Here is a 13,697-nt window from a genome sequence, read left to right on the forward strand (position 1 = left end):
TGAAATGTGCCAAACAATTATTGACCAAACTTTACACAGAAACCTCCACACACCAGTCATTTCACTTTTCTAATTATGAAGCCCACTTTTGATCAAACATCAGTTGAATCAACTACTTCATAGTACAGAAAGACACACTAGTCACACAATTTAAAAGTGTTGATTATTACTGTTACTGCTAAGTCACTTCAGTCGTGTCCAACTCTGAGTGACCCCATAGACGGCAGCCCACCAGGCTCCCCCATCCCTGGGATTCTCCAGGCAGGAACACTGGAGTGGGTTGCCATTTCCTTCTCCAATACATGAAAGTGAAAAGTGAAAGTGAAGTTGCTCAGTTGTGTCCAACTCTTAGCGACCCCATGGACTGCAGCCTACCAGGCTCCTCCGTCTATGGGATTTTCCAGGCAAGAGTACTGGAGTGGGGTGCCATTGCCTTCTCCGTTGATTATTAAGCACTTTCCAAAATGTAATCTCTTAGTAGAGAATCAAAATGTGAAACAAACCAAATTTGCCTTTTAAATTTTCCAGCAGCAAAATTATTTTGCTTTACACACCTATGGTGGTAGAGGTACAGTCAGTAACTCATGTCTGACTCTTTTACAACCCCATGGACTGTACCCTGCCAGGCTCCACAGTTCACTGAATTTCCCAGCTAGAATACAGGAGTGGGTTGCCATTTCCTACACCACAGTATCTTCCTGATCCAGGGATCAAACCAAAGTCTCTTGTGTCACTTACATTGGCAGGTGAATTCTTACCACTGGGCCACCTGAGAAGCCCTTACAGACCTGACTAGGGTGAAATTCTGAAAAGGACACTAAAACCAGACAGTTTGGCAAAGTGTTTATTGGCATTAATCATTAACAATGTTTTGATACCATGTGCAGGTTCAAACAGACTCTTGAGTATTTATACCTTGTACTACACTACATAACTTTTTAGAGTACTCTTATAATGTTACCAGTACATATTTTACACAGTTTGTTTTCATGCTAAATATTATTCTTAAAATAAAAACCTATAAACAACTGAAATTGCAACAAATTTGGGAAGAGTAAGGGAAATCATGATGCACTGGTACAGGGGATGTTGTGAAGAAAAATTCATTTTATCACATAGAGTGATGTCAGCAAAATAGTGAGCTAGGAGGAGTGAAGTACCTCTTGGAAAGAGAAAGCAGCTGAAAAATGTCGTAGGAGTTCTGGGAAACAGTCAAAAAACCATCTACAGCAGCAACGTGAATGCACAACTAGGAAAGATCCAGAACTGTGGAAGGACATTCCCGTATGTTTTTATTCACACTCACCTCTCCCCTGACTTGAACAGAGCCATCTTGATCTATAAAGGGCAGTGGCTCAGCACCCTGTTGTCTCCCTCAAAGCAGACTCATTGCAGAAATCCTTGAGTGCAATATTCTCCCCTATTTGTGCCTTGCCTAGAAACTGGTATCCATTTCACTTATTTCTGAGTTTGAACAGAAGAGCAGCAGGAGTGGCTCATTAAAGCTTCAGGGGGACTAGATATAATATGGGACCAGGGCCGGGACCAAGTGTGGAGACACACACAAGACCATGTAAAACCCTGATAGAACTGGGGTGTGGATTTCGGGAATAGTAAGGCATTCAAAATCAATCATAAATTTCCCAGAATCAGAAAGCCACTCACGCTCCAGGCATGTTGTTGACTCAGAAATGACCTGAGTTTCCCTTAGTTTTCTGTTGAGCTGACCCGAGGACCAGGCACATGCCACGTCAGCTAGTGAAGAACAATCAGGGTGTGATACAAATCTGCAAACAGTGGGTGTGCTGTGCTTTTCCAAGTACCCAGTCATGAACACACAGAAGGAGACAGAGAGAAGGCGTACAACAAAGAAAGGGTGAAACAAGAAAGCTTTAAAAAAAAAAAAAAAAAGACAGAGAGGAAAAAAGAGAGAAAAAAATGAGCCATGAAACAGTTTTTGTTACTGTTTAGTCGCTATGTCAGACCCCTCTATTGCAACCCAATGGACGGTAGCCTCACAGGCTTTTCTGTCCATGGGATTCTGCAGGCAAGAATACTGGAGTTGGCTGCATTTCTTTTTCCAGTGGATCTTCCTGGATGAGATCCAACCCGCATCTACTGCATTGGCAGGCAAATTCTTTACCACTGCCCTACCTGGGAAGCCTGATCCATGAAAGGAAAAAAAAGAAATCGGCACCAACTCTTCCTGAACAATCACAGGAGCCACATTTAGCTCACAGTGAGTGTCACAACTGTCCTGAGAGGAGCTCCACGTGGACAAGAGGACACTGAGCTCAGCTCCCCCAGGAGCACATCAGGGTCACATCTCCTAATAACACACGACACCAGCAGGAAGCCCCCTCCACACCAAGGCTGTAAAGAATCATCCCCATGGAGCTGGGTGGGAAGGGAAGAGAAGCCAGCAGATCAGGACTGAGCCCCTGGGAGGGCCCCAGATGAGGAGGGGAGGACAGGAGCTCAGAGGTCCTCCCTGGAGAGACCCATGCACACCACACACTGGGCACTGCAGCCCTGGCACAACCCTGAGTGGTCTCAGCCCCACAGCTGCTGTGAACCCAGGGGGACCCACAAGAGGCCTGGAAACCTGACTCCTCTCCTGAGACATGCACCCACTCCTGCTCCAGGAACAGGTTGAGGCGGCGGCCAGATGCTGCCCAGGACTCGGCCAGTTCACTGGGCAGCCCATGCGCCCCCTGGCCCATAAATGCCCCCTTAGCACCACTGGATCCAGTTCACTCCCCCTGGGGCAAGGCCGTCCATGCTGGGCAGAGTGGGCAGTTGGGGGGTACAGATCCAGCTTAGACCAGCAGGATGTCTGGATAGGGCAGGGTGGCCATCAGAGTGGGGCCTGAGGAGCAGTGTTCTGGAAATATCCTTCTCCATTTCCCTCACAGTAAAGTCCTTTAAAAGCCTGTATGACAAGGACCCCCTGCCCCACCAGCTCTCTGACTTGCCTTTAGCTCCTGTCTCCCCACCTCACTAAACTCCACCCACATCAGCAGACTTGTTGGCCCTTAAGTGTTCCATGAAAACTCTTCCTTCCTGGAATAAGTGTTTCCTGTTCCAGAGAAATGCAAGGAGCCACTTTCTCTGTGTTTCAAGGCTGTTTTGTACAAATGAAAAGTTGTGTATAATGAAGTGTAATTAATACCTCTAACAGAAGTACAGAAATGGGAGAGATTGTGCAGAATTATCTCAACAGACACTTAACCATTTCTAACAGTTAAATTCTCCTGATTTCATTCACAGTCTCATTCTCCACGAGACTAACGACTCAAGACATTTCTCATTTCACTTATTTACATTTGTTGATATGACAATGTCTTTCTAAAGAATGTTCAGTAAAGTTTTTCAGAATGACCACTGAATAAACTCAAAATATGTAAGGATTCATCAAAATGCTGAGCACGGGCAGACAAATAAGAAATTACATAAATGACTAAGATGTGCTACTTGCTATACAGGAAGCAAAATATAATACTGGATTTTTTAAATCATATTTTTAGCTTACCAAGATACTTAGGCTATGTTTCAAAAGAAGTATACAATCTGTAGAATGAAGTTTATTTGTCTTTGTAAATAAAAAAATGCACATATGTGCCTAGGAAAATTACAAGGTAAATGCACAAAAGGTAAGTATTATCGAATGGGTAAACATGACTGATCTTTATTTCCTGTCCTTTCCCTTTTCTACCTAAATATTCTGTCATATATATGTATTATTTCAATGACAGGAAAGAAAGAGCATTCTTACTTTAAAGTCTATGCTGTTTCATAAACTGTTCATTTTTAAAAAGAAAGGCATGGTTTCAGAAGTTCAGACACTTTATTTAAATTTCTTCATCAAGCATGAAAATATTCACCACCCCACAGAAGTAAAGAGTTATCGAAGAACCACAGTGAGTTGATCAATATTCTTCAGAGAATGGATACTCAGGGTGACCGACACCACTGGAAGACAAAGAGATGGACTCATTTATGAAATCTGGCTTCATAATAATATAGTTATTATTAATAATAATAACTGTCTTATTTTATTCTTATATAATAACTAATTCTTTTTCCTTATGTAAAAAGAATTAACAATTAAACATGTTCACTGGTCCCTGAAAGAATAGTGGGCTGCAGGCACTGTGCCCTTTGTGTTTCCTGGCTCCCTGGGCTCTGAGAGGAGGTACACTAGGCTCAGGGATTCGGGGCACAAAGTAGTGAATTTATTCACCACAATGTCAACTGTGGGAATTTTACTGATGGGCTCTCCTGGTCCCCAATCAATTTCTGTTGATCGAGGATGGAGCCCTGAAGGAAACCTCTGGGCTGAGGTCTGCAGGAAGTACCTGGCTCACTCCTACTCTGGAAATAAGGACTGTCTTTCTAGACTTAAGCTTTTAAAAATCTTAGTTCCCCTGCTCACCTCTCTGCTACAAAAAACAAAAACAAAAACGACTGTGTTTGTGAAACAGTCACTTACACAAGAAATTCATAATATCTTTTATTTCTGTTGAGGCCATCGATTGCTTTCATGTCTTCTGGAGTCAGTTCAAAGTCAAACACCTGGAAGGAAGGAACAATCACATTAACCTCTCCCTCAGGGAGCCAGCATCCCCTGGGGACTGGAGGACTTTCCAGCTGGCTGGAGACAGAGGGGACAGGGAAGCCGTGTCTGTCCTCAGCTTCCAGTAGAACAACCTGGGACCCTTGCTGAGTTCTCACCTCTCCTTCCCACACCTTCTCCTACTCTGTCCACCTCACTAACATTACTGTGTATCAATCCCTTATCTTTCTAAGTGAATCACTTGCGACAGGAAACAAACTAAAATCTTTTTCCAAACAAACTGCTGTGGACACTCCTAACTCGATACTTGAACCTGAGCTAGCATTAGACTGATTTCGTCTTCCCAACACGCCCTAAGGGTGACAGCTTTCAGCTGAAGCAGCGTGGGTGGAGGCTCCCCCTTGAAAGCCTATCAGGAATCTGATTTCAAACTTACTTCTTACCTATGAATAAATCTAACAAAACCTATATGTCAGTGCCTTAGTGGAGAAGATCTCTGTGTTGAGAAAATCCCCTGGAGAAGGAAATGGCAACCAACTTCAGTATTCTTGCCTGGGGCATTGCATGGACAGAGGAGCCTGACAGACTACAGTCCATGGGGTCACAAGGAGTCACACACAACTGAAGCGACTGACACTTTAGTGGAGAAAGTTATGAAAAGTGTTTAAAATGTTAAAGAACAGCAAATTATTAAAAATTAACATCACAGTCATGAAAAGAAAAGCTCAATTTTCTAAAGAAATACATTTCTCCAGAGTGATCTAGTATTTCAGTGCAGCATGATCCAAGGAGTTAAACAATATTCTTTTGTGGAAATCAGTAAAGTGATACTAAATTTTAAATAGAAGAACAGTCAAGAGCAGTCAAGACATCTTTAAAGATGAATGTACCATTCTGAGAAAGAACACTTATTTTCAATTTTAAGAACACAGTACAAAGGACTGAATAGTTAAATAGAAGAGAAGGGCCGAGGCAGTCCTAAGATGGTGGAGGAATAGGATGGGGAGACCACTTTCTCCCCTACAATCATCAAAAGGAAAGATGGAAGGCAAGAGGAAAGGAGGATGACAAAGGATGAGATGGTTGGATGGCATCACCGACTTAATTGACATGAGTTTCAGCAAGCTCCAGGATATGGTAATGGACAGGGAAGCCTGGCATGCTGAAATCCATAGGCTGTAAAGGGTCAGACATGACTGGGTGACTTAATTGAACAGAACTGAACCCTCTTCAGGGAGGCCACCTCTCCTGCTGCCACAGCAGGAAAAGAAAACCATCAGGAATACACACAAGTCATTCATGCATAGGGAAGAACAGGTAATTCATCTTGACTCAAGGAAAGTCTTGAGAGACAGACAAAGAATGACCCTCATGAAGGATATTCCATAGGAGCCCTCGGCCCAGAGCCCCACTCATCACCTGTATGTTCTCTTTGATCCGCTTCTTGTTGTAACTCTTGGCCAGAACAACAACCCCACGTTGTATCTGGTAACGAAGGACAACCAGAGCTGGGGTTTGCTTGTGCTTTTTGGCAATGGCACAAAGAACTGAGTCCTCCAAGAGAACAGGGAGATTCAAGTTCACCCTAGAAGAAAATTCAGAAATCCAGAGGAGCTGAGCCTAAGTATGCAGTTTGTGAGTAGTTTTCCCAAACAGATTAAGTAGGTCCTCTCTATACCAGTGCTTCTCAAAGTGTACCAGCATCATCAGTATCACCTGGGATCTTGTCAGACATAAAAATTCCATGGCTAGCTGAAGACAAACTAAATCAGCATTTCAACTGTGTCACATCCCATTCTGTGTTTACAAAGCTCTGCAGGTTATTTGGATGCATTATTGACCTGAGACCAGGAGTGCTAAAGTCGTGGATTTTTTTTTTTTAATTCTCAGAGGTTGTTTTTCTTCTATAATCAAGGCCATGAACAGAGAACAGAAGGAAAAAAACAGGGATTTTTTAAAATTTTCACTTTCCTAAGTGAATAGTCCTAAGTGATAAACACTGAGTACTCTCAAAATCAGAGAAATCTATTCTGTCACCACTCTTCTTTAGATATATACAAAAATGGTTCAAGTTTAGTTTTTTCTATCATAATAGACCTGAGAATTGCATATTATTATACCAATTTTAGACATAAGGTAAGTGAGGCTTGGAATTTCTATTTTTAGAAATGTTTTATTAGTCAATATCTATATAAATCATGACATAAGCTTGTGTTTCTGGTTTCAACTAGGGGATTATATATAGATTTTAATGCAGATATCTGTTAATGATGAGTCTACAAGCTAATACAATGTAGAAAAATGGCTGGGTGATAGGAAGATAGAAGAAAATATTCCATCTGTCCCCTCACTTCCCTTTGCTTATAAGAGTTATCTGGGTACTGTATTTTTAAATAGCTCATCAAAAATTGAATTTTAAGGAAACTCCCAGTTGTCTTCAGTAGGATTCAATACCATTCTTTTACTCGTTGGGATCCCAGAGCACCATAGGCTACAAGAACAATATCATGTGACTTGCAGAAATCCAACAGTTTGCTCTGGTTGAGATAAGGGTGACATTCCACCTGCAGAATGTCAACAGAGAAGAGTGTCAGATTATTTGAAAAGGTAATATTAATATGACAGAGGCAGATTAAAAGTTTTAAGTGCCTAAAGGAAAGGTTGCAACATTAAATGTAAAATGGAAATATCAACATCTAGAGAACAATAGAGAAAAGTGTGTTTATACAGTTAATTTTATGACAGACCATGGATGGGAGAACCAGTCCAAGTTGAGTAATCAAAAGGTGTACTCTATATTTGAGTAGATATTCCCTGGTAAATGTTTTATCTTCTGTTAGCATCACCTTGAACCTTTAACTTCACCCTCTAACCTGGATGAATTTCATCATCTCCAGCACATTTTTCTGTTCTGTGCTCCCTGTTGAGACTCATAAATGTTGAGACACCAAGACTAAGGATTCAGTCATCAGAACCCCACACAAACCCTCACCACCCATTTCAGCTGATTGGTTACTTTATTAATTTACTTCCCATTCAATGTTTTCATGGCTTCCTTCGTACACAAAGTTCATTCCAGGGCACTTTCCTGTCCAATCTTGTCATCCTTTAATCTCAGGAAAACACATCCTACCTCTAGTTCTAGGTTCTACCCACAATTTAGCAGGATGCCCTCCCTACCTTTTCCATCCAGACTACATCAGATAGATACATCAAATCTGACTACATCAGATTTGGGCTTCTATTCACACTATCCAGACAGCAACTCTACTCTCTAGAATCCTCTGTCCCACAAAGGTTGGATGAACAGGAGGGGAGGACAGACAGACATCAGGCTCCAGCGCAAGAAGGAGGTTCTGAAGAGAGGAGGAAGAGGAGCCGAGCTGCTCACCTGGTTGCAGACTGGCTTGTACTTGAGCCCCGGCTTGTTCAGGATCTTCTCCAGCTGCTTGTGGTTGAAGTTGGATACCCCGATGGACTTGGCCAGCCCTGCATCCTTACACTTCTCCAGGGCCTGGGAGGGAGAGGTGGTGAACAGTCGTTTGAAATGAGTGATAGACCAAGAATAAATGCTGGGGAAAAAACCTGTAAAAAGTGTCTCATGTCAAGAATTTACATTGATTTTAAGAAAGGAAAAAGGAGAAGAAGGTCATGATCGAAGAAGAATTACCAACTCCTCCTTAGAAAACCCTGGAGAAGACATATCACAAGGAAGGAAAGAGATGCCTGTCTACACTGTCCCATATTCTCCTCCTCCGTTCTTTTCTATGAACATTTCAACAATGGTTTCCTCACCACAAACCCAGCATCCCAGCCCTTAGATTCATGAACTGCCGAGTCTGATGGTCCACAGCCCATTCTCACAGGTAGCAGAAATGAAGGAGTTTCCCCCTCTCCTGGATCCTCCTCTGTTTCTCTCCTCCCTGGACTCACCTCCCACGTGTGACAGAGATCCACCGAATCACCTATCAGTTTTCCATTTTCATCTTTTGGAAATAATTCCTCCCCTGGCTGGAACAGAGGCAGATATATTAGAGATGTGACAAAATAATTTCTCCACATTTAGCCAGGCTGCCAGGCACTAAGAATTAAACCTCTATGAGGTAGGTTTACAACTTTCTACATACTAATATTTGCAAAGTGATTTGTGTATGGAGTTGTAAGCAATGTCTTTTGAGGGAGGCTTATTCTAATCTCTTACACTTATTATATGTTGCAATAATTTTTCTATGTCCTAAAAGGGACTTCCAGTGACTTCTTGTTAATTTTTTCTGTTCCCTGTACTTGGTTCTTTTGAAATATCTCTGATCTGAGAATGGCAGTAAATACATGCCATAGTTTCCAAAATAAAACTTGTAAACTAGACCTGGGCTAGATAATCAAATTTCCTTTACCCTTCTAGCATTAGATGCCCTAGGACAGGCATGTGAACCAGCAAGGCTCTCATTAGGATGATATGGAATGTGAAAGATCCAGATGTGCTCTCAAATGCTTATGACCCTGAGCTTTGAAATGCCCCCAAGGTCATATTTTCCACCAATGGAAAATGTTCAGTAAAAATAAAGTAATCCCCTTATAAGGGATAGAAAAAAGAGACATTTCTGAGGAGTCCTGAGAATCCTCAAAACTCTCTGTGTCTGGGACTTGCCACCTACATACTCCACTAAGTTATTTTGCATTAGATGGCTTGAGTTGATTTCTATAACTAGAAATCAAGATTTCTAAGTAAACCATTCTTAATGACTAAGTGCAGTCTACAAAGCTCATCATAAAGTCAAGCAAGACTAGACAATATCTCCCAACTCCTTATAAAGGTACAAAGTTTAGACACACCCAGAGGGAACAGCACCAAATCTGCTAACCTTGAAAGGGTGAAAGACAAGATAAACTAATCATGTTCAATATGAGGCAGTCCCATGTTCACCACAGCTGCACCAAACTCTTGGTTCATGAAATCCCCAGACACTCAGGAGTCATAATCAAGACTGTGTACAGAACTTGCCTGTTTCTACTGCCTCAAGTTTTTCTGGCAGAGAGTCTTGGATTATTAACTCCTTTGTCTGGGGGGGCATGTAACAGATTTAAAGAAGCTCAGTAAAAAGATGATCACAAGTGATTATTTGGGGGATTCTACTCTGGTGTAATCATCCTTTCAATCTACTAAGAAAAATCTTAATTCAACCATCCATGTAAGTTGACACACATTCTAACACAAGATTTAAAATTGATGTGATCACACATATATCCAACCTTCATAGCCAGTGGAAAATGAATAATATAGAGATCAACATAGTCCAGGTGAAGATTTTTCAGTGACTTTTCCAAGGCTGGTCTGACCAACTCTGGTCGAAGGAAAGTGCACCAAAGCTGAAAATATTAAAAAATAGAAATCTTATTAAGAAAAATTTAGGAAATTTTCTTTTGGTCTTACTGCATGGCTTATGGGATATTACTTCCCTGACACATGATGGAATGGGAGCCCATAATAGTAATGTGCCAAGTCTTAAACACTGAACACCAGGGATTTCTAATACCTTAAGACTATACCAAGAAGCATAGTTCACCAATCAATTCTTCACCAAACATGATCCTATTATATAATAGTGACCTGGGCACACTCACTAGTACACACATTCAACACACAACATGCAGCACCTTTGAAGTGTAGAATATGTCTTCTCTCTTCACAGTGCCATCTGCAATCTTGCTTCGAATGGCCTGGCCAACGTGCTCTTCATTTTGGTACACATGAGCACAGTCAATATGGCGGAACCCAACCTCTATAGCAAATTTGGTGACTTCCAGAGCTTCACTCTTAGGAACCTACATAAGCAACAAAGGTAGAAGTTGAATACCCACATGATTAAGAGATTGCTAGTGCAAGCTTTGATCTTCCAAAGAATCAACTTTTCTTCATATCTTTGATTAGTTCTGGTCTGGTGCTGAACCCATGACAGTTTCCCTGAACATTCCTGGTCAGATTTTAAATACCCACCCAGTAACCCTTACATCCCAAATGATCCATGGTCGATCACAGGCATCAGAGGACCCCAAGACCACGTCCAGGTTCAGTGGACCCAAAGGACTCAGCATTAAGTTGTAGTAATGAATGTGATTTATACTATAAGATTCTTGAAGCAAAATAAAAAAGGTATAAGGTACATGGTAAAGACATTAACTACAGAAGATAGTGAGAGACAGGGAGCCTGGACTGTTGTAATCCATAGGATCACAAAGAGTCAGACATGACTTAGTAACTGAAAAACTAAATAACAAAAAGCATCAAGAAGCAAGGTGAAAGCTTCTAAGACCACTGTCTACCAGTAAAGCTACATGGAATACACCAAATATAAACTGTATCTATTCAAGGTATAAAAAGTGATGTTCTCATATAAGTGTTCATTGTTGATGATCACTAAAATCAAGCTATTTAGCAGATCACTCATTTCACTTACCTTACTTTAGGGGGTTTATAAGAAAACTTCAGATCTAATCTCTACAAAATCTCAGGGTATCACCCATTATTTATAACTATAGTCACGGTGCTGTGCATCAGGTCACCAACTTATTCATTGTATCACTGAAGGTCTAGACTGTTGACAAACATCTTTCCATTTTTCACAGATTTATCTCCAGCTTTTGGTCTTCATTTCTCTACTCTCTGTTTCTATAAGTTCCACTATTTTAGATTCCACCTACAAAGAGACTTCCTTGGTGGCTCAGACAGTAAAGTGTCTGCCTAAAATGAAGGAGACCCAGGTTTGATCCCTGGGTCAAGAAGATCTCCTGGAGAAGGAAATGGCAACCCACTCCAGTGTTCTTGCCTGGAAAATCCCACGGACAGAGGAGCCTGGTAGGCTACAGTCCATTGGGTCGCAAAGAGTCGGACACGACTGAGCGATTTCACTTTCACTTTTCACAAAGACATCATGTAGTATTTGTCTTTTTATTTCTGGCTTACTTCACCTAGCTAAACTTCTCCCAGTTCACCTGTGTAATTTCAAATGGCAGTATTAACTTTGTTTAAAATGCTGAATAATATTCTATTTCTTTTTCATGTGTCAGAATCTTTTCTATTTCAAGGAGGTAGATAATTGGTGCAACTGCTCTCTGTTGGGTTCAGTCCTGGTCTTTCTTAAACACTTGGGTATTCAGGGATATACTAGGAATGGACCAGTAAACTTTAGTACTAGCCTGCACACTTTACTCCCTGCACCCTACTTGGCACTAAAATGTCCTGTCTTCTCTTTCCAAAATGCCTCTGAATATTTCCTTCTGTTCTCCAAATGATAAAAGTGAGACCCAAAGTTTCAGGATCAGAATTTGTCACAACTACATTCTCTAAAGACAAGATGGACAGCAAACTTTCTGGCTTCAGGTCTAGAGATTTGTCTGCTAGTCCCTTTTCTGTCCAAGCACTGAAAACTACACTTTAATAAAAAGACATTACAACACCCAAGGGATGCATTACACAACATGGCCTGTAAGATGGTAGCTTATCCCCTCAAGTGACACCATATTTTCCATTAGAAGAAGTTTCCAAGGAGCAACTGAAGTACAAGGCAAAACACAACTGGAGTGTCTTGCCTGGCACCTACAAGGCACCCCACAGTAGAGAAGCAGTTCTCTCCCATTAGTTCCTATTCGCCTCATCCTTAGGAACTTCCACCTCAAATACTTCTCTGGGTCACATCATTTTTGAAGGAGGTAAGAGTTCTGTAACTAATGAAATACACAGAGAGACCGGCCATTGCAATCGCCCTCAAAGCAAAGCAGTTGACAGTCAGTGATCTTGACAGCCGAGTCTCACCTCTTGTGCCAAGCTGGGAAAGAGACAGAAACTGGAGGGAAACCCAGAGTAATCTGCAGGTGAGCACAGCCTCAGACCCTGATGCAAAGTGAAAACTGGATACTCTCTCTCTTTTCACAGGACATGGTTCTAGCCTGGTTAGTGGCTAGAGGAGCTAGCCAGGTGCTCAGTGCTTGACAACCCAAGTCCCTTCCACTCATGTTACATCCACTACTATTTATATCTCAACCCCAAACCACCTCTGTCACCTCTTTAGCTTCAGCGGTGCCAAATCCCAGGACAGGAATGAAGTGGCCATCATTAAGCTTCACTCTCTGGCCTTTGGGATCCATTACCTGTTTCACCTCTGAATAAGCAGACTGATCTTTTCTTCTGCCTTCACAGGCTATAAATAACAGGAAGTTAACGCCCCAGCTGACTGTCCAATGTTAGCAGATACATTGGAGGAGGAGAGGATTAAACCAATGCCCATAGAGTAAGAAGAGAAATGAAGCCAATTACTTTGGTAGTTTATTTTTTAATCAGAATAACTTCAGTTATATAATCATGAAATGTGCCAAACAATTATTGGCCAAATGTTACACAGAAACCTCCACATACCAGTCATTTCACTTTTCTAATTATGGAGCCCACTTTTGATGAAACATCAATTGAAACAAGTATTTCATAGTATAGGAAGGCACACTAATCACACAATTAAGAAGTGTTGATTATTAAGCATTTTCCAAAATATAATCTCTTAATAGAGAATCGAAATGTGAAACAAACCAAATTTGCCTTTTAAATTTTCCAGCAGCAAAATTATTTTGCTTTATACACCTATGGTGGTCAAGGTATGGTCAGTAAGTCATGTCCCACTCTTTTACAACCCCATGGCCTGTACCCTGCCAGGCTCCAGAGTTCATGGAATTTCCCAGCTAGAATACTAGAGTGGGTTGCCATTCCCTACACTACAGTATCTTCCTGATCCAAGGATCAAAGCCAAGTTTCTTGAGTCACTTACATTGGCAGGCAATCTCTTACCACTGGGCCACCTGAGAAGCCCTTACAGACCTGACTAGGGTGAAATTCTGAAAAGGATACCAAAACCAGGCATTTTGGCAAAGTGTTTATTGATGTCAATTATTAACAGTTTTTGGATACCATGTGCAGGTTCAAACAGACTCTTGAGTGTTTATACCTTGAACTAAGTTACACAACTTTTTAGGGTACTCTTATAATGTAACCAATACATATTTTACACAGTTTGTTATCATGCTAAACATTATTCATAAAAGAAAAACCGATAAACAACTGAAATTGCAACAAATT

At 41.3% G+C, this 13,697-nt stretch overlaps 1 protein-coding gene across 1 annotated transcript; it reads right to left on the minus strand.

Annotated features, from left to right (window-relative positions):
- Positions 1 to 3,827: 3,827 nt before the first annotated feature.
- LOC102273443 (dihydrodiol dehydrogenase 3) lies at positions 3,828 to 12,757 on the minus strand. The gene is made up of 9 exons (XM_005901818.2): positions 12,635 to 12,757; positions 10,232 to 10,399; positions 9,827 to 9,943; positions 8,510 to 8,587; positions 7,968 to 8,090; positions 7,031 to 7,140; positions 5,996 to 6,161; positions 4,493 to 4,575; positions 3,828 to 3,972 (listed from the first exon to the last, which is right to left on the minus strand). The coding sequence occupies exons 1-9, from the start codon at positions 12,716 to 12,718 to the stop codon at positions 3,930 to 3,932; spliced, it is 972 nt and encodes a 323-aa protein (XP_005901880.2). The 5' UTR covers positions 12,719 to 12,757; the 3' UTR covers positions 3,828 to 3,929.
- Positions 12,758 to 13,697: the final 940 nt, after the last annotated feature.

This window comes from Bos mutus, unplaced genomic scaffold (genome assembly GCF_027580195.1).
Source record: "Bos mutus isolate GX-2022 unplaced genomic scaffold, NWIPB_WYAK_1.1 CTG310, whole genome shotgun sequence".
In the NCBI taxonomy this organism is placed as follows: Eukaryota; Metazoa; Chordata; class Mammalia; order Artiodactyla; family Bovidae; genus Bos; species Bos mutus.